Source organism: Vulpes vulpes, chromosome 13 (genome assembly GCF_048418805.1).
Source record: "Vulpes vulpes isolate BD-2025 chromosome 13, VulVul3, whole genome shotgun sequence".
In the NCBI taxonomy this organism is placed as follows: domain Eukaryota; kingdom Metazoa; phylum Chordata; class Mammalia; order Carnivora; family Canidae; genus Vulpes; species Vulpes vulpes.
This window is the reverse complement of record NC_132792.1, coordinates 118,986,926-119,007,216: the sequence shown is the minus strand read 5'-3', so window position 1 is coordinate 119,007,216 and position 20,291 is coordinate 118,986,926. Positions and strand designations below refer to the sequence as shown.

The 20,291-nt window shown below is 52.7% G+C and overlaps 1 protein-coding gene across 1 annotated transcript in view; it reads left to right on the top strand.

The window, feature by feature from the left end:
- Window positions 1-1,687: 1,687 nt before the first annotated feature.
- The window catches only part of IQGAP3 (IQ motif containing GTPase activating protein 3), a 36,469-nt gene continuing 17,865 nt past the window's right edge, over window positions 1,688-20,291 (top strand). Inside the window, exons 1-15 of the mRNA XM_072732536.1 lie at window positions 1,688-1,984; window positions 4,431-4,518; window positions 9,571-9,727; window positions 10,358-10,435; window positions 11,675-11,751; window positions 12,685-12,752; window positions 12,838-12,951; window positions 13,165-13,343; window positions 13,732-13,810; window positions 14,315-14,478; window positions 14,911-14,998; window positions 16,623-16,786; window positions 17,755-17,912; window positions 19,247-19,368; window positions 19,454-19,617. Of these exons, the coding sequence (XP_072588637.1) occupies window positions 1,765-1,984; window positions 4,431-4,518; window positions 9,571-9,727; window positions 10,358-10,435; window positions 11,675-11,751; window positions 12,685-12,752; window positions 12,838-12,951; window positions 13,165-13,343; window positions 13,732-13,810; window positions 14,315-14,478; window positions 14,911-14,998; window positions 16,623-16,786; window positions 17,755-17,912; window positions 19,247-19,368; window positions 19,454-19,617 (1,920 nt within the window). The 5' untranslated portion in view covers window positions 1,688-1,764. The remainder of the gene's footprint in view (window positions 1,985-4,430; window positions 4,519-9,570; window positions 9,728-10,357; window positions 10,436-11,674; window positions 11,752-12,684; window positions 12,753-12,837; window positions 12,952-13,164; window positions 13,344-13,731; window positions 13,811-14,314; window positions 14,479-14,910; window positions 14,999-16,622; window positions 16,787-17,754; window positions 17,913-19,246; window positions 19,369-19,453; window positions 19,618-20,291) is intronic.

The following is a 20,291-nucleotide window of genomic DNA, read 5'->3' as shown; positions in this document are numbered from 1 at the left end:
ACAACCGTGGAGATGGTGGTAGCACACGGTGGTAGGGAACTCAAGCTTGAAGCTACACTATCTGAATTTGTGTCTTGGCTCCACCAGTTTAGCTGTGTGACATTTCTAAGCCTCATTTCCCTCATCACTATAATGAAGATAAAACAAGATGATGCTAAATATAGTACCAGCATACCATAGACACTCAGTGCATGTTATTGCTGTGTGTGGTATCTAACCCCAGCATGTGAGAAGTACATCTCTCCTCAGGCCGTGTTTCCAGTCCCTGTTGCACTGGGATGGAGAAGACAGTGTGAATCAGTTTGGTTCACCCCCTCCCTTCTCCCAGGGTGGAGGCCAAGCTGGAGGGAGTATGGGATGCTACGACTTGAGAGGGAAGGCCCATTGAGTTCTTAGCCATCTACTTACTCTCCACTTGGCCCTCTCAGGCCCAGGAGCCCTTAACCCAAGGAGAAATGGGGGTAGCTCTTCCATGTACTTCCTTTCTAGCTGGGGTGGGGGTTTCTGTATATCAGGGCCTTGTTAGCAACTGTTCCTTGTCAGGTCCTGTGCTGCCCATGGCCTTCCCAGAAAGCAGGGAGTGGGCTTCTATCACCAGCAGTCTAGATTCCCTCTACTTTCCTGCGTGGTGAGCGAAGGGGAGCCACCCTCTACAAACCCCACAACTCCCACAGTTTTGTCTCAGCCCTGCATCTCCTCTGTTCCTCGGAAGGTTTGGATGATTTCTGTGTTCTACCCCTCTAAGGGCCTCCCCTGAGGCTATGAGCATAGGCTGCAGCTTGACTGGGGCACTGGTAGGAGGGAGGGAGGGCAAAAGGAGAAATACCAGGTGGGGGAAGCCCATTAGGTAATATAGCAAAACAAAATTTTAGGATAGGTGTCATTATAATTATTTTGACTAGTTCAGGCCTTACTAGCTCTCACCTGTGCTGCTGCCATACACTCTGGGTTGGTCTCTGGCCCTAGTGTCACCTGGCTCCAAGCCCCTGCTGCAAAATGAATCTTTGTAAAATGTGAACCGGGACTCGACCTATATGTAAAGTGTTCTTGAGCTTGTGGCTGCTCCCCAGACTGCATCCTGCTCTTCAGCCTGCTGTCTGGCATTGCAGCTGCTGCCAGCGTTGTCTCTAGAGGTGCTCTTCCCGCCTCTCCCTGTCCAAACTCTGTTCACCTACAGAACTGCACCAATTTTCGTTTCCTGGGCTCCCTCCTTGGTCACAAGTGCTGTTTGTGCTAAGATTCCTTTCTCCTTCAGGCTGATGAAGTCTTGTTCCCTTTCCAACAAACATCAGCTAGGACCTCCACTAGGAAGTCCTCCTGTCCTTCGCTGCCCTTAACTTCATTACCGTAGTAACTTCATTGCTGTAGCGACCTCATTCCTCTGAATATCGCTGACCTCTCATGTATTTTGACTGTCACTCATTCCAGAATAGCAGGTTATATATAGGGCATCAACTATGCTGATTTTTTAAGATATTTTATTTTTTAAGCAATCTCTACACCCAACGCGGGGCTTGAACCTACAACCCCTAGATCGAGAGTTGCGTGCTTTACCGACTAAGCCAGCCAGGCGCTCCTAACTATGGTAATTTCTCTCTGCATCCGCACCATCTAGCTCACGCAAGCTGGCCCGCAAGTTAGCGGGAGCCAAGAACGCTACAGGAGGCGCAGCGGAGTTCCTGAGAACGCTAGGGCAAATGATGGAGGAGAGGGTAGAGGAGGATCCCTAGAGGAACAGCAGCCACCCGCCGCGCGGAGAGGGAGATGCCGCTCCCACTGTGCCGCAGCACCTCCTTCTCCGCACCTGGCGGCGTGCCAGCGCCTGCACCGTCTGGACTACACATCCCAGCTGCCCCCGCGGTTCGGGCCGGAAGTTCTGTCGGGCTGCTGCAACGACGAGGGCGGCGGCCCGGCGGCGGGAGATTCAAACCTGGGAGGAGGAGGAACATGGAGCCGCGGAGAGCGGGCGCGGGCTCGGCGCTGTGTGAGTGCAGAGGGGGCCAAGGAAGGGGGCGGGCCTGAGCGGTGCGGGGAGGGAGCCCCCCGGCGGGTCTCCGGCGGGCCCAGGTGGAGCCGGAGCGGCGAGACGCCGGACTCCGCCGCGCTTCAGACCTTCCAGGGTTTTCTCCCTCGTCCCCTCATTACGGGGATGGCCCCTGGAGCAGGCAGCAGCTACGGATGGCGGGCATGCTTGCCACGCGCCACCAGGGGCCGGGACTCCCGTCCGATGCCGCGGGGGAGACGGTGGCCCTCGAAGTGTGCCGGGGATGACCGGAAGTGACCGGCACGCTCCTCAGCCCTGTGTCGCTGCGCCAGCTCGCTGGGTCGGGGTCCATCGTCTGCTCTGGTAACAAGCACTGCTGTGCTGCTGCCTCACCGCACGTAACCGTGCAGGTAGTCCGCGGACCACACTTGCAAAAACACTGTTTTGGAAAGACAGTGGGGTCAGAAGGATTGGACGGCAGAAAGGCTGCTGCTGCCTGACCTTCTGAACAAAGACAAAATCTTCTTCCACCCCTCCCCCTTTCTTGCCATTAGGGCTCAAAAAAACAAAGTCCTTGTTCTCGGATCTGTTGAAGGAAAGTTAGTTCTAGACCTGTGAAGCGCAGGAAGATTTTTTTTTTTAATTAAAAAAATTTTTTAAATAAGACTGTGTGGGGGACACCTGGGTGGCTCAGCGGTTGAGCGTCTGCCTTCAGTTCAGGGTGTGATGATGGGGTCTGGGATAGAGAGTCCCGTATCGGGTTTCCCGCGGGGAGCCTGCTTCTCCCTCTACCTGTGTCTCTGCCTCTCTCCGTGTGTCTCTCATGAGTAAATAAATAAAATCTTAAAAAAAAAAAAAAAAAGTGCGTATGTAGGGAGGAAGCCCTGCCCGTCTCACACAGCCCTCAGTTCATAACTCCGAGGTGATGTCATTTGCTTACTGGTTTATTTTCCATGCTTAGCAACCAATGCTTGTAGACGTTGTGTGTGTGTGAACTTGCTTAACTGCCAATTCCAACAAGCCCCGCCCCTGGTCCAAATCATGTTGCAAGATGTGCTATATAGGGAAATAAGGGAAAGAGTGGGATTAACATTACGTGTTGCCTCAAAGACAGACGTGTCTCTTTCCAAGCCCTCTGTTTATTCCTCGTGTGTGTACCTGTTCAGCTTTCTCTCCCCCCATCTGATTTTTTTAAAAGATTTTTTAATTTATTTATTCATGAGAGACACAGCAAGAGAGAGAGGCAGAGACACAGGCAGAGGGAGAAGCAGGCTCCATGCAGGGAGCCTGATGTGGGACTCGATCCCAGATCCTGGGATCACACCCCGGGCCAAAGGCAGACGCTCTACCGCTGAGCCACCCAGGCGTCCCACCCCCCCATCTGATTTTGTATTGTCTTCCAGAAGGCCACTCCAGAGGTGGGAGATGGGAGAAGGGGAGGTTGAAGGGAGGTGGAGGCTAAGGCGGAATAGTATGTTGACTCACCTAGGGGATTCTCCGCTCTCACGTTTGGGGGTCAGCCTATTGTCTGCATTTTATTTAGTGTGAAGATTGTTTTCCTCCTCAGGTGACCTATACCAAAAAAAGTAAAGATATCCTTGTGATCTTGTAAGACTCTCTGTCCTACTTCATCCGAAGTGAGTGCCCTCCTTTTCCACGTGGTTCTCTTTTTTTTTTTTTTTTTTTTAAGATTTTATGTATTCATTCATGAGAGACACAGAGAGAGAGGCAGAGACACAGGCAGAGGGAGAAGCAGGCTCCATGCAGGTAGCATGGGACTCATCCCTGGTCTCCAGGATCACGCCCTGGGCTGAAGGTGGCGCTAAACCACTGGGCCACCGGGGCTGCCCTCCACATGGTTCTCTTTGTTGAGCTGCCCCCTCCTGCTTCATTCTTTAAGATTTTACTGGTGGGAAGAACCCTTTGCCTCCTCTGCTGCTTGCATGTCTGTGGCTCTAATCACACTTGTCACTTCAGGTTGGAATTTGTCACTTACACGTTTTTCTTTTCTAATGCTAATCTGTAAGGATCCACTGGCCCATGGCCTGACAGATAGAAGGTAGGGTACGAATGCATGGAGATTGGATGATGAGTCCCAGTTGGTCCTGTTAGCTCCAGCTTCTGGGAGGGTGCCTGAGGAGGATGACACGGGCCAGGTCTTAGAGAACACAGAGACTACGTTCCCAGCCACAGAGGGGTCTGGACGGACAGGAAGGAGGGGTCAGGAGATGGCTGGAGGGAAAAAGAAAGGAGCTCCCCGTGAAGGGGTCCGGACCAGGGCAGCTTTACGAGATGGGGGCCAAAGATTGGAGCAAGGGGTGTTAGGAAGAGGGGGACAGACGTATGAGTGGTCTCTGGGCAGAGCTGCCCAAGCAAGTCTGTTGAGAAGCACTTCAGCACTCTGGCCCTTTGTCTAACACTTCTCACCTTGACCCTCACTCCTCAGATGAACGCCTCACAGCTGAGGAAATGGATGAGCAGAGGCGGCAGAATGTGGCCTATCAGTACCTGTGCCGGCTGGAGGAGGCCAAGCGGTGAGCAGATGGCTGCCCCCTTCTGGTCCCCCTTCCCCCCCCTGCCCACCCCAGGCGCCTACCCCCTCACCGATACAAAAGGACAAGAGTCCATTCTTCTCTCTCTCTCTCTCTCTCTCTCTCTCTAAGACTTTGTTTTGTTAGAGCAGTTTTGGGTTCAACATCAGGAGGAAGACTGAGATTTCCCATGTAACCCCTGTGCCCACACATACACAGCCTCCACTGTCAGCATCTGCAGGAGTGGCGTGTTTGTTACAACTGATGAATTCACCTTGACACATAGTCTCCCAAAGCCCATACTTGACCTTAGGGATCACTCTTGGTGTCATGCACTCTGTGGGTTTGGACAAATGGCAAATGACACATATCCACCGTTAGAGTATCTTAGAGTGGTTTCATTGCCCTAAAAATCCTCTGCTCTGCCTCTTTGTCCTCCCATCTCACCCCTGGCAACCATTCCTCTTCTCCTGTTTCTAGAGTTTCTCCATAGTTGGACTCATACAGCACAAGACTTTTCAGACTGTCCTCTTTGACTTAGTAGTATGTGTTTGATGTTCCTCCGGGTCTTCTCAGGGCTTGACCGCTCATTTCTTTTTAGTGCTGAGTGATATTCCGTTGTCTGGATGGACCACAGTTTATTAATCCATCACCTACTGAAGGACATCTTGGTTGCTTCCAAGTTTTGGCAGTGAGGGATGAAGCTGCTATAAGCATTTATGTGCAGGTTTTGTATGGACATGTGTTTTATTTTATTTTTTTAAAGATTTTATTTATTTATTCATGAGAGACACAGAGAGAGAGAGGCAGAGACACAGGCAGAGGGGTAAGCAGGCTCCATGCAGGGAGCCCGACTCGGGACTCAATTCCAGGTCTCCAGGATCACACCCTGGGCCAAAGGCGGCGCTTAACTGCTGAGCTACCCGGGCTGCCTTGGACATGTGTTACTCCTTTGGGTAAATACCAAGGAACATGGTTGCTGGATCATATGGTAGGAGTATGTTTAGTTTTGTGAGAAATCATTAACTTGTCTTCAACATGGCTGCACCATTTTGCATTCCCAGCAGCTGTGACTAAAAGCCTGTTGCTGCATTTCCTCTCAGCGTCGGGTATTGTCAGCGGCCCAGAGTTCGGTCGTTCTGATAGGTGTGCAGTGATATCTCATTGCTCTAATTTGCATTTCCCTGATGACATATGATGTGGAGCATCTTTGCAGATGCTTAGTTCCCATTTGAGTGTCTTCTTTGGTGAGGTGTCTGTTAATGGGTGTCTGTGGCCCATGTTTTAATCCATCACTTTTTCTTTTATTGTTGAGTTTTAAGAGTTCTTTGTGTGTGTGTGTTTTTGTTTTAGTAATTTTTACGCCCAACGTGGGGCTCGAACTCACAACTCTGAAATCAAGAGTCACATGCTTCACTGACTGAGCCAGCCAGGCACCCCGTTCTTTTTGTATTTCAGATACTAGTCTTATCAGATATGTGTTTTGCAAATATTTTCTCCCACAGTGTGTCTTGTCTTCTCATTCTCTTTTCTAGAGCAGAAGTTTTTTTGTTTTTTTTTTTAAGATTTTATTTATTTATTCATGAAAGACACACAGAGATAGAGAGAGGCAGAGACACAGGCAGAGGGAGAAGCAGGCTTCATGCCGGGAGCCGGATGTGGGACTCGATCCCGGGACTCCAGGATCGTGCCCTGAGCCGAAGGCAGGCGCTAAACCGCTGAGCCACCCAGGGATCCCCCTAGAGCAGAAGTTTTTCATTTTAATTAAGTCCAGCTTGTCAGTTATTTCTTCCAATGATTGTGTCTTTGGTGTTGTGTCTAAAAAGTTATTGCCTAGGGTTGAGGTGGGGGATTATGGCCAGGGGTATACCCTGGCTGGCTCAGGCTATGGAGCATGCAACTCTTGTTTTGTTTTGTTTTGTTATTTAGATTGTATTTATTTATTTGACATTGCACAGGCAGGGGGAGCAGCAGATGGAGAGGGAGAAGCAGGTTACCCACTGAGCAGGGGAGTGCCAACCAGGTGTACCAAGCATGCAACTCTTGATCTCGGGGTCATGGGTTCAAGCCTGATGTTGGGCATAGACTTTTTTTTTTTTTTAAATAAACTTAAAGGGCAGTCTGGGTGGCTCAGTGGTTGAGCGCCGCCTTCAGCCCAGGGCCTGATCTTGGAGACCTGGAATTGAGTCCTGAGTCGGGCTTCCTGCATGGAGCCTGCTTCTCCCTCTGCCTATGTCTCTGCCTCTCTCTCTGTGTGTCTCATGAATAAATAAACAAAATCATAAATAAATAAATAAATAAACAAACAAACAAACTTGAAAAAATAAAACAAAAGTCATTGCCACACTGAAGGTCACCTGGGTTTTCCCCTGTGTTCTCTTCTAGGAGTTTTACAGTTTGACATCTTACATTTAAATTGATGATACATCTTGAGTTGATTTTTGTGAAGGGTGTAAAGTGTATGTCTGGATTTATTTCTTTTGCATGTAGATGTCCAGTTGTTCTAGTGCCATTTGTTGAAGACATGATCTCTGCTCCATTGGATTGTCTTTGCTCCTTTGTCGAAGATCAGCTGACTGTTGTTATGTGGGTCTGTTTGTGGGCTCTCCATTCTGTTTGATACGTGTATCTGTTTTTTCACTGAGGCCATACTATCTTGATTACTGTGGCCAAGATGGTTGGTGTCAGTCCTCCAGCTTTGTTCTTTTCCTGCGATATGGTATTGACTATTCTGGATCTTTTGGCTCTCCATACAGACTTTAGAAACAGCACCTTTGCTGTCCACAAAATAATTTGCTGGGAGTTTGTTTGGGATTGCACTGAATCCATAGACCCAGTTGAGATGAACTAACATCTTGGCAGTATGGAGCCTTCCCATCCATGAGTGTGGGTTATCTTTCCATTTTTTTCTTTTTTTTTTTTTTAAGTATTTGGAACCCAGTCACAAGTCTGGTTTTTTTTTTTTTTTTTTTAAGATTTTATTTATTCATGAGAGACACACACAGAGAGAGAGAGAGAGAGAGAGAGAGAAAGAGAGAGAGAGAGGCAGAGACACAGGCAGAGGGAGAAGCAGGCTCCATGCAAGGAGCCTGATGTGGGACTCAATCCCGGGTCTCCAAGATCACACCCTGTAGCACTAAACCATTGTGCCACCGGGGCTGCCCTATCTTTCCATTTAGTTTGGTTTTCCTTTGATCTTATTCATTAGGGTTTCATAGTTTTCCTCAGAGGTCTTGTTGTATATGTTTTGTTGGATTCATACCTAAGTGTTTCATTTTTGGGGCGCTAACAGAAACAGTATTGTGTTTAATTTCAAATCCTAAATTCTTCACTGCAGTATATTGGACTGCAACTGACTTGTATAGTAACCTTATGTCCCATGGCCTTGTGTGGTCACTTGTTAGGTCCCTGAGGCTGTGTCACCTTCTTTCAGATTTTCCACATAGACGGTCATGCCATCTGTGAGTAAAGGCAAAACCACATCCTTTTATCCCCCTACACACTTCAGTGTCTGTCTCTAAATGTACGGACATTTGGTCACATAATAACCACGATGCCATTTTAATACCCAGAGAAGTTATCCATTAATCCTTGGAAAATCAACACCAAGCCATTTTCAAATTTTCCTGATTGTCTGAAGAAATAACCTGTTTTTCATTTGGCTTATTCAAATAAGGATGTAAAAAAGCTCACATGTTATGTTTGGTTGCTGTGTCTCTTGAATCCTCTTCAATCCAGAATAGCCCACTCCCCTTTCCAGTTCTTTATGTCATAACTGGGTGAAGAAACTAGCTCATGTGCCCTGCATTCTGGGTTTGTCTGTTTGCTTTCTTGTGTCAAACAGTTTGTTTCTCTGTACCCCATCTTTCCTGCAAAGGGATGTTGGCTCTAAAGGCAGCATAAAATGCTTAGTTCTTTCCTCTTTTTTAAAAAATTTTTAAAAAAGATTTTATCCATCCATGAGAGACACAGAGAGAGAGAGAGAGAGAGAGAGAGGCAGGCTCTACGTAGGGAGCCTGATGCAGGACTCGATCCCAGGACTCCAGGATCACACCCCAGGCCAAAGGCAGGCGCTCAACCGCTGAGCCACCCAGGCGTCCCTCGTTCTTTCCTTTTTTTTTTTTTTTTTTAAGATTTTTATTTATTTATTCATGAGAGACACAGAGAAAGGCAGAGACACGGGCAGAGAAAGAAGCAGTCTCCGTGTAGGGAGCCTGATATGGGACTAGATCCTGGGTCTCCGGGATCACGACCTGAGCTGAAGGCAGACGCTTAACTGCTGAGCCACCCAGGCGTCCCTAATTCTTTCCTCTTAATCAATAGTATATTTTTAATGTTCTCTAGAAAAGCAGATCACACAAGTAGACAGGAAATCAGTGGGGAAGTTTGGAGAACCCCTCTGAAGACCCCGATGCTCTCTCACACCACCATATTAACAATAGGCTTCCTGGGTCTACTCCCAGTGTGTTCACACTTGTTAGCTCAAGCAGCCCCTGCCGCTGCCTCCTTGGTGGGGGTGCAGCCCACGCTGTCTTCAGTGTGCAGGTCACACAGCAAGGCTCTGAGGGGTGAGGTGGAGGAGATGGTGTGCAAGGCAGGTCTTCTGGTTCTGTGGCCTTTCTGTCCTTTTGTGCTGCTGCCATCAACCAACAACCTCTATCGTCATCAAAGCTGGGTTAGGACTTTGTTACCCTAGACAGACAGATGTTACCCTCTAGGCCTGGGTTCTCAGAAAACATGCAAAATGAGAAAAGTGAGCAGATTTGGTATGGTGGGATAGGTGTGCCAACCAGACTGAGGCAGGGTCTAGCATGCAACAGGTAAGGGCCTCTCCAAAGCTGCGCCAGTTCAGGATCTGTCGGGATTTTCAGGGGTGGGCAGGGGCTGAGGACTGGCCATTCCAGTGTTTGGGGCAGCTTGGGACCAGGTGGGGACAGCCAGACAGGGGCAGAAAGGGGAGTGGAGAGTAGGGCAGGAGCAGAGGCAAGACTTGAAGGCCCCTCTCTGCCCAGGGAGGGGCGGGTGACAGGTACTCTCCTGCTCTTGCACTTTCAGCTGGATGGAGGCCTGCCTGAAGGAGGAGCTTCCTTCCCCGGTGGAGCTGGAGGAGAGCCTCCGGAACGGAGTATTGCTGGCCAAGCTGGGCCACTGTTTTGCACCTGCCGTGGTTCCCTTGAAGAAGATCTATGATGCAGAGCAGTTGCGGTATCAGGTAGGGAAGGGAGAGCTCTACCTTCCAGCTGCTTCTTCCCAAACTTCCCCTTCTCCCCAAAGCTGTGAGAGCAGGGTGACCACATAATTTATTGTCCAAGCCTGGACATGTTTGAGGATGAAAGGGGGTGCTAGCAATACCTGCACGGGGCCCACAGGAGTGGTGGGTGTCCCCCAGCCGGACACTGTGTGCTGTCTTTAGCAGCAAGGGACTCCTGCTAGGTGGGCCCTGAGATGCCCCTGAAGGACACTTCTAAGCAGACTTTTCTGTCCACGTGGACACTCAGAGGCTTGTGGCCTTGCCACCCTGATGGTACCCCTGGGCCCGCTGCCCCTTCCCTTTGCTGGGCCAACCCAGCCTGTCTCTTCCTGTGTCACCTCCAAACTCCTCTTTTCTAGGAAGCCTCCCTGGGTTGTTAATCCCACCTTCTCAGATGTCCTGCTGTGTCAGTCATTCCTGGTGGTTTCTGTCTGTGTTTCTCTGGCCCGAGGGGCTAGGGGACAGAATATGGGAAACCAGGGTCGTCTGGCTCCCACCCCTTTCAAACCTCAGAGCTGTGCTCTAGGCTCTGCCCACAGGGAACCCCGAGAACTGTGGAAATAGATTCTTATCTCTTTCCTTCCCTTTCAGGCAACCGGCTTGCACTTCCGGCACACCGACAATATCAACTTTTGGCTGTCGGCAATAGCCCATGTTGGCCTGCCTTCGGTAACACTGGGCCCCAAGATTGGGGTTCATCTTTACTCTCCACCAGCACCTCACCCCTACATCACACTTTGTCTCTCTGGCGCCCTCTGCCCCCACCATGTGTCTCTTAAACTAGCTTAATCGGAGGATTTTGATTGCAGATGCCCATCTCTCAACCATGCTCCTTGGCTCTGACTCTCCTTCCTGTGGATGAGGGACGTAGAGGGAGGAGGAGGCTCCCTGACCTAAGCTGTGTTGTTCCCATTAGTGAGCCCCCATGTGGTGCAGGAGATGGACTCATGTTAGCCAGCCTTCTTCCCACCAGAGTTTCATGGCATGAAGCAAGGGCATGCCGTAGGCTGCATCCCTCAGTGGTGGACTCAGAAGCCTAGGCTCAAGGCCCCTGCTGGACACCTGTTGCATGTTCTCTCACTCTTTAGACCTGTGTTTCTTGGTTCTAAAATGGGCATGGTGACCCCTGCCCTGTCTGCCTGGTAAGGTTGTCAGAAGGACCAGATGATCTGCACAGTTCTCCTTTGTGCATTGTAAAGAGCAGTACAAGTTATGGCATGATAGGACTCTACAGGGTTTCTTCTTCCAGGGAACTGTGAGACTAGGGGGCGGCAGTAAAGAAAGTCTTGGTGGGAGGCAGGAGCAATAGAGGCCATCTGTCCTCAGTGAGACTGGAACACCATTAAGTCTCTAGATTTGGTCCTTCTTATGAATCTAAAGTAGCCAAGAAGTTTTGGGGTCAGACCCATCATAGTCCCCAGGTAATGTGGGACACCGTGCTTCAGAGGACTCGGTTCTTTGAGAGGCTCCCACTGATCAGAGGCCTCTGGCTTAGAGACAGGGATGCATGCCCTGCCCCCTCTGTGATCTTTGACAGTGTGTGCCTCATGGGCCCTCTGTGGGGCGAGAGTCCAAAGCAAGGGGCAAGGGCTTGCTGTGTCTATAGGCTGGGTAGGGAGCCTCTTTCTCCTGGAGGATTATGGCCTGCATCCTATAGCCTTGATAACCCTGCCTGGGGCTGTGTCTATGGCTGGGCTTTGGTTCAGTCTGTGGCCCCTGGGCCCTTCTGTAACACTTAGTGTGTGGGGGCAGTGCTGGCTGTAAACAGCTGGGGTGATTGACCCAGAAGCCCCAAGCGACAAAGGAGCACAGACCCAGGTAGGAGAGGAAGACCATTGCTCAGCCCAGTCTTCTGTAGCTGGTACTATGACCTGTCCAAAGGCAGTAACCAGCTGGCTTCCCCTCCAGACCTTCTTCCCGGAGACCACAGACATCTATGACAAGAAGAACATGCCCCGGGTGGTCTACTGCATCCATGCACTTAGGTGAGAGACCCCAGACTTTTGTTATCGAGTTTCCTCTCAGTGGATGCAACCATTGGTCGGTAACAAATATTGGAGTGGGAAGGGGAGGTGGGTACTCCATGAGGATCACTTCTTAGGAGAGTGAGACTTCAGATTTTTGTAGTTGTGTTTAGATTTATGTGCATTTTTAAAGAAGATTTTATTTATTAGAGAGAGAGCACGTGTGCATGTGCACAAGCAAGGGGGAGGGGCAGAGGGCAGAGGGAAAAGCAGGCTTTCCGCTGAGCAGGGGGCCCAACATGGGGCTCCATACCAGGACCCCTGGATCATGACCCGAGCCCAAGGCAGACGCTTCACCAACTGAGCCCCCGAGGGGCCCTGATGTGCATGTTTGTGGACATGTCTGTCTTGTGACCTGTGGGGCTGAAGGAAAGGGCAGGAGGAGGAAGGGTCTTCTGCTTGTGACTAGGGAAAAAGGAAGCAAAACGGGACCCATCAAGAGTGTCACATGCAAGTCATTTAGTTTGAATGGTGACAGCTGTGTGGTACTACCCATGGCCAGCCCTTGGCAACAAGCTGGCTGAACCTTAAAGTACCCAACCCGTTCCTTGGTCAGCCATGTTGCCTCTTCTTGACTTTATGTTCCATGTCCTTTCAAGGGGATGGGTGTGCTTGGCCCTGCAGTCTCTGCTTACTATGCCCTCTGTCTCTGAACGGTGGCCTGCTCCTGCCACGTGCACTTCTCTGTGAGGTCCTGATCCCCCCCACCTCTTAAGCATCCCATTTACCTTCTGTAGCACTTATCTCGGGCTGGCTTCCAATAATGTCGCTCCCTGTGGACAGGAGGGCCTTGGGGGCAGCTACAGTGGTCCCCACATTCCAAGTCCCCATGTCCAGACCTACGTGTTCAGCGTGTCACCATAAAGAGGCCCAAAGCCTTCCCTTCTCTTCCAGTCTCTTCCTTTTCCGCCTGGGACTGGCGCCTCAGATACATGATCTGTATGGGAAAGTGAAATTCTCAGGTGAGCCCCCTCCTTCCTCAGCTGCTCATGTGGGCATGGTCTCGGGGACTCTGGCTCTGAGGAAAGGCATCTGTGCTCTTTGCAGCTGAGGAGCTCAGCAACATGGCCTCTGAACTGGCCAAATATGGCCTCCAGCTGCCTGCCTTCAGCAAGATTGGGGGAATTCTGGCCAATGAGCTGTCAGTGGATGAGGCTGCAGGTAGGGTCTGGGCTCTACCATGCAAGGGGTGGGCTCAGTGAGAATAGGAGGACGCCGAGCCTCGGATGGATTCTGGATGCCTCTCATCTGTTGGCAGGGCTGCCAGGCTTCCCGGATGGAAAAGAGGGTTGATGTCATTGGCCTGCGGCTGGTTGTACTGTAGTGGCCTGGGGTTTGTCTGGCCCCCTGACCTTGTTTCCACACTCCTTCCAGTCCACGCAGCTGTCCTTGCCATCAACGAGGCTGTGGAGCGAGGGGTGGTTAAGGATACCCTGGCTGCCTTGCAGAATCCCAGTGCTCTGCTAGTGAATCTTCAAGAGCCTCTGGCACCCATCTACCAGGAGCTGCTGGCCCAGGCCAAGGCGGAGAAGGCTGCCAGTGCCCAGACCCACGTAAGGAGGAGCCTCAGGTGCTAAGAGCCAGGTGGCCTAAAAAACCTCCAGGGGATAGGACTCCTATCTGTCCTGTCACCACGCCCCAGAGTTGCTAAGAGAAACTGTCGCTTATGGGTTATCGTAGAGAAACAAGAGAGGCACCTGGGAGGATAATGAGGATTCAGAGGAGAAGGCAGGAGAGGGCTTCTGGGGGCTGGACGTTCAGGACAGGATGATACCAGACAGGAGATGCTGAAGGTGGGCTTGGAGCGCTGGGTTCTCCAGATTCCTTCTGACCACACTGACCTTTGGCCTGGGAAGGCCCCAGAGGAGGAAAAAGGTATAGTCAGGGAAGGAGGAGCAGGAGAAGATGGGGCTGGTTTCCCAGGTCTCACTCTTTGTGCAGGATGGCAGGGAGAGCTGGGACCTGTATGACTGCTTCCTGACTCAGGCTGAGATCCAGGGCAACATCAACCATATCAACGGTAAAAGAGAGATGGGCCAGGAGGGCTTTGGGGTGCTCTTGGGGGTGGCTCTCAGCCCAGAGGCCCTATGGCCTTGCTTAGGCCAACCCTTGTTTCAGGGAATGATCCAAGGCAAAAAACAGCATGTACTGTTTTATGGCTATGTGTCTAGAGAGGTGTCCCCATCTAGGGAGTTCTGTTTGAATGGAGATCTGTAGAGAGGGTAGAGGCAAAGGGCAGGCCTTCCAGCTCCACGGGCAACTGGACTAGGGTCCTCAAAAAGGAGATGTGAGGAATGGATGGAGGAGAGGAGGTGGCAGGAAGTGCTAGAAGGCTCAGGATGGAGGGGGCATCTGCCTGTTTGGGGCAGTATGTCCTCAGGGTCTAGGGACCCTGTGTGGGAAGGCTGTGGAGATCCCACTGAGGATTTGGGACTGGAGTGGGGTGGAGGGAGCTCTGGACTGGCAGGAAGAATAGGGCTGGGCTTTCACACGTTGTCCACTGTGGAGTCTTGGTCTTTTGCAGTCCATGCGGCTCTAGAAGTTGTTGATGATGCGCTGGAAAGACAGAGCCCTGACGCCTTGCTGGAGGCCCTTCTGGACCCTGCCCTGGCCCTGCGAGGGGTCAGGAAAGACTTCACCAACTGGTACTTGGAACAGCTGAGCTCAGACAGAGAACAGAAAGCGCAGGTCAGGCTCTATTACCTGCCACCTGCTCAATTGGCTGTGGGATTGGGGTGAGCGTCTTCCATAGGCATCACCTCTGTCACCTCCTGGTATTCAGTCAGTGCTGACTATGTGTGTAAATGATTACATCACCCCAAAGCCTAGTGGCCTAGACTGACTGGGGTGGAGGGGTACCCAGGGGCAGCCCGATGAGCAGTGACAGGCTCCCCTGTTACCAAAGAAGGGCCTCAGCTTGGCAGTCCCGTTTTCACCGCTGTTGGCTTTCTCCCTGATGTGATGTCCGTGTTGTCTGGGTAGTTATTTCAATGCCTGCTGGGTAAGGAGGAGACAGAGGCTTGAGGCAGGGTGTTGGGGGGAGCTGAGAGCATGTGTTGGCAGCTCCTACAGGCGTTCATGGCCCAGCACTCCCTTCTGTTTCATTCCTTCCCTCCCCAGGAGTTGGGCCTGCTGGATCTTCTGGAAAAGGAGGAGGTCCAAGCTGGTGTAGCTACAGCCAACATGAAGGGTGATGAGGAACAAGCCAGTAAGTCACCTCCAGGCTGAGGTGTGGACGGGGCCCATCACTGTCGCCTCTGACCCTTGACTGGCTTCTATGCAGGGTGGTGCAGAGTGCCATCGGAGTTTGCAACCCCAGCCTAGTGTGGGGTTGTATGCCCAGGCCCAGGCTGCCTGGAGGCACATGACAGTTAGGTTCATGAAGGCTCTGGGGTGACGACAGTCCATCCTGCCTGCTGGCTCTGGGGCTCTGGGGCTCTGTCCCTGTAAGTGGACACATTCAACCTGCTTGAATCCATTGGCTTCTCAAATGTAGCAATTTCCCAGATGAGAGAAAAAATCGTGATCCCACTCAGTTCTCCTTAAAAATCGATGTGTAAAAATATAATTCTTTATTGGAAGAGCATGTTGGTGATGTGTTGTACCTGGGGGTCAGCCCACCCACAGCAGGAGCTAGGCCACGCAGAGTGCAGGAGCCCGAGCCCGAGCCCTAGCCTGGGGCCGCCAGCCCTGTTCTAGCTGCTAGCTGCTTGCCGGTCTCTCAGCTCTCTCATTGCACAGGCCTGATGCTCACGTCTTTGCTGCGCATCTGCAGGTCTTCCTGGGCTCCTCTGTGCTTCAGCCTCAATTTTTGTCCCATCTGCTCAGTGAGGCAGATGAGACCTGCAGGTTTCCCTCCCCCTTCCACCCCTGCTAGCTGCCCAGACAGGCTGCACTTCCCCGGCAGCCTGGCTTGCCCCACCGCCAGGCCCCTGGTTGTCTGGGTTTTGTTTCTTGCACACTGTCACCCGTGAAGAGCGGGCGACAGCATCCTCCAGCACTGCCTCCACTGCCTCCGTCCTCCCTCTCCCACCAGGACCCCTCCTCTCCCAACTGCCAGAGCTCTGGGGGAGGGAAGGCAGCGCTGACATGGACTGACTGGTCTTCATATCCTCATTTCTCCCCAGTAGATCTATCTCCTTGATGGCAGCACCCAGATCTGCCTGGCATTTTACAAGCCCTTGCATTTGAGACGCACACATGCCCCACTTACTCCTGCGTTTTGTGCCCAAATGGCTCCACTTTGGGACTGGTTGTTTATCCCTCCTTGCTGTCAGCAGGATTTGGCCCCTGGGGCCCCTTGACTGACTGCTTCTTAGCTACACTCCACAGTCTCTTGCCTGTCTTGTCACCTCCACCAGGGCGGCCATTCTGTTACCTGCCAAGCTGCCGATCTCTAGGCCTGAAAAATTGCTTCTTCCAGTGCTTTGTACAGTGACCTGGCACTTCTTCCTCCTAAATACTTAGAAACTTATTTTGAATTTAGCAGAAGACAGAGTAGTTGTAGTTTTTTTGAGATTTATTTATTTGAGAGACAGAGAGCATGCGTGTCCACGCACAGGAGGGGGCAGCGGGAGAGGACCCAAGTAGACTCCCCGCTGAGCACTGACTCAAGGCTCGATCCCACGATTCTGAGATCATGACCTGAGCTGAAACCAAGAGTTGGATGCTAACTGACTGCACCACCAAGCCACCTCAAGGCAGAACAACTTTGAAGGAGCAGTTGCAAAGCCATTTTCCCTCAGAGACCCCTAGCAGCAGCTGGTTAGCCAGGAAAGTAGGATGGGCCCCAGGTGCCCAGCCTGTACAGGCCTCTCCCTTCTCCCCTGCAGTGCTCCAGGCCGTGTGCAGGATCAATAGAGCCATCCAGAAGGGAGTGGCAGCCGATACTGTGAAGGAGCTGACGTGCCCAGAAGCCCAGCTGCCTCCAGTGTATCCCTCTGCCTCGGCTGTGTACCAGCAGGAACTGACGGCGCTCCAGCAGCAGCGGGGAGGGGTGAGCCCCAGGAGCCGTGGGGAGCCCAGGACAGTCAGTGCAGAGCACCCTCAGAGGGATCCAGATAGTTGCAGGGAGGGAGAAGTGGATGTTGTCAGGGACAGAGGACTTCAGACTAGGGAATGGAAGGACCAGAGCTGGGACTAAGGCTTCCTAGGAGAGAGGACACCTGTGAAGAATCAGACCCACAGCAGGGAATTTTAGAGCATTACCCTGGGCATAGCCCTCAGGAAGGGCGCTGTCTCCACATTGGCAAGTGGTATGAGGCACAGAAGGCAAGTACCAGCAGGTAAACACAGGAACCCAGGCCATGGATGTCAAAAGTGGGGGTAACTTCTAGCTCTGTGCCTCCTTGCCATGTGTCCTCAGGCAAGCAGGTTACTTGTCTGCTCCTCAGCTCATATGTGAAGTGGGAGCAGTAACATACCACATGGGATTGTGAGGATTCAACAGTCACTGTATGCATTAGCGATGAGCCTGGCATGTAAGCTCAGCTGCTGGAATTCTTGGTGGCCATCTTCTGTCTGTGGAGGACTGGATGGTGCTCAGGCATGGAGAGCAGCACACGCTGGGGTTTAGAAAGGGGGAAGCCTGGGCCGAGAAGTGGAGCCAGGGCCTCGCACACTTCCCAGTGTGGCTAGGAACCAGAAGGGGGACCACAGTTAAGCGTAGGCCCTGGAACCAGGGGGCTAGGTTTAACTTCCCTTCCTGTGGGCCCATCTGTGAATGAGGGGTTTTGATAGCCCCCCCCCCCCCCCCCGGCTTGTTATAAAGACAAGTGAAAATGTGTGAGGCGCTTACACACTGGGCACACAGGGAGCTCGTTCTCAGGTAGCAGATACAATTAGTGAGTGAATGAATCCGCTGGGGCTTGGGATAGAGACCGGGATGTTGGGGAGCCTTGGGGGCAGGATGGCGGTGGCTCCAAGCCTTCACTGCCCCATGGGAATCGGTGCTCCCTGTTGCAGGAGCTGGGCCATGAGGAGCTCTTTGTGGCTATGGAGATGCTGTCAGCTGTGGTCCTGATCAACAGGGCCCTGGAGGCTGGCGATGGCGACAGCTGCTGGAGTAGCCTGGTGAACCCCACCACAGGCCTGGCCGAGGTGGAAAGAGAGAACGCTCACCGGTGAGAACTGTTTAACCACTTGTCTAGGAGGAAGCAGGTGGAGGCATTACTCCATTCTGCTTGGAGACCAGCCTTCTGGGCCCGCCCTGCCCCTGGGCCCAGCCTCCCTCTGGGTCTGTGGCCCAGCCACAGCCGCTCGGCCTGTGGCTCATCCTGGGAGTGGGGGGCTCAGTCATCCCCTCTTCCTCCATGTTGTGTGCTTCCTAGTGGAGGTCTGAGTACCACCCGGTGTCAGGTACTGTCCCAGGTACTAGGAAACAGCAGTGAACAAAACGAAGTTCCTGCTCTCATCCAACCAACGTGCTAGTGGAAGGGGACCGGAAGGGGGGACAAGCCATGACCAAAACCAGAAGGGGCCAAGGGTACAAAGGGTAGGATATGCTGGGGGTTATGGAAGGCCCTGTTGGTAACGGGGCTTGGAGAGACCTCAGGGCCTCTGATTACTAGGGGGCCATACAGGGCACAGGCCCAGAACCAGTTGTGCCCTTGGTGTGCCCAGGGACGCCAGGAAGCCATGAGGCAGGGTAACACGAGGAGAGCGACAGGGTGAGCTACACCATAGCCGTGGCTTTCCCTCTGAGTGAGAAGGTTGCAGTGCAGAGAGGCTGATTCAAGCTACTATTGCCAGGCTTACTGTGGTTGCTGTGCTGAGGACAGGCTCTGGGGTGGACAGAGGCAGCCTCTAGGCCAAGTGTGAGGGACCCTTGGCCAAGGGTGGTGGCTGTCAAAGCGGTGAAGGGGAGTCCGGATTTGGATCTGTTCCCAAAGCAGATCTGCCTGGATTTGGCTGTGTGTGGACCTGGGCTATGAGAGGGAGAGTGGTTGGTTGTGACCTGTGGACCTGGGCTGAGAGAGTGGTCAGGTGTGACATCAAGATCTTTGTCCTCAGAGGTTGGAATGAATGTTGACCAAAGGGGTAGGACTGGGAGACTCAGGCTGTTGGGGGGGCAGTGGTTTGGGGGGGGCAGTGGTTTAGGGGGTCAGGTGTGAGTGGTCAGGTGTGGGTGCTCATCGGGCAATCTTGGGCAGGTGGGCGGAGCAGCTGGTGTTCACAAGTGGGCTGCAGGTGTGCTCTGGGAGACATTAGGACATGGCACCTCAAGCCCTGAGGTCAGGATCAGATATGGAGACAGAGCAGTGGGAGGCTTGGGCTGTGAGGGTGGGGAGGAGCCAGCACAGGCTTTGAAAGAAAGACCAACAAGGTGAGAAGGGAACCAGGAAAATGTAATGAGTGGGAAGCCAAGCAACATGTTCTGACTTGCCCTGACTTCTGGCTGCTGTCCTCCCTGCTGCTCACCTACTTCCGACCCCCACCCTCCACCCCCCACTGCCAGTTACTTTGATGCTCTGGTGGAGCTGCGACATGAGCGCATGCCAGATGGGGTCACCCTGAGCTGGAATGACCTGCAGGCCACCGTGTACCAGGTCAATGCCCAGGTCCAGGAAGAGACCGACCGTGAGTGGAGTCCAGGGTGGATGGGGGCAGCCCATCCCTGACTGTACATCTGGGCCCTCTGCCCACCTAGATCTGTCTTTCCTAGAGATCCTCGCGGTCAGCCTCATCAATGAGGCTCTGGACCAGGGCAGCCCCAAGAAGACCCTGTCTGCCCTTCTGCTTCCCTCGGCTGGCCTGGACAATGTCAGCCTTGCTGTCGCCCCTCGGTATCATCTCCTCCTTGTGGCAGCCAAGAGGCAGAAGGCCCAGGTGAGGGCTGGAGTGTCTGGGTTGGTCGCCGGAGCAGGAAGAGCATCCCCTGTGGATAGAGCTGTGCCCAGGATGCACCCTGGGAGGGCCCAGTCTGATGACACAGTTCCTTCTGGGGGTGGAGGCAGGAGGGGCCATGGGGCGGGGGGCACCGGCCCGAGCTCCAGCTGCCAGCATGCTGGGAATGATGGGGCCTTATGGTGGGTTGACCCTGTGCGTGGCTCTCACAGTTTACTCCCCTGCAGATGTGTGGTGACATCGAACTTCTCTCTGGGTCAGGGCTTCAGGGAGACAGTAGGACAGCAGTATGATTGGGTTCTTCCTCTGCCAGGCATTGTTTATGCGCCTTACAAATGTGGTGGGTTCAGGAGAAAGTGCTTTAGAATGCGGCCTGGAACATAGTGCTTGATCAAACGTTTGTCTAGAAAGTTCCATCTGCTAATGAGTGTTAGGAGGGAGCAGAGTCTGGGGTTGGGGTGAGGTGAGCCATAGGGGTAAGGGGACCAGCCTGACCATGTGGCAGGCACAGGCTCACTCAACCCATGCTCGCATATAATCCAGGCCCCACTTGGTTTGGTAGAAGGATTCGGAGCAGGAATGGGCCAGACAGGGTGGAGGTTGGGGTTGGGGTTGGGGTCATCCTGAGAAGGAGGGTATGTGTTGGCACAGGGGAA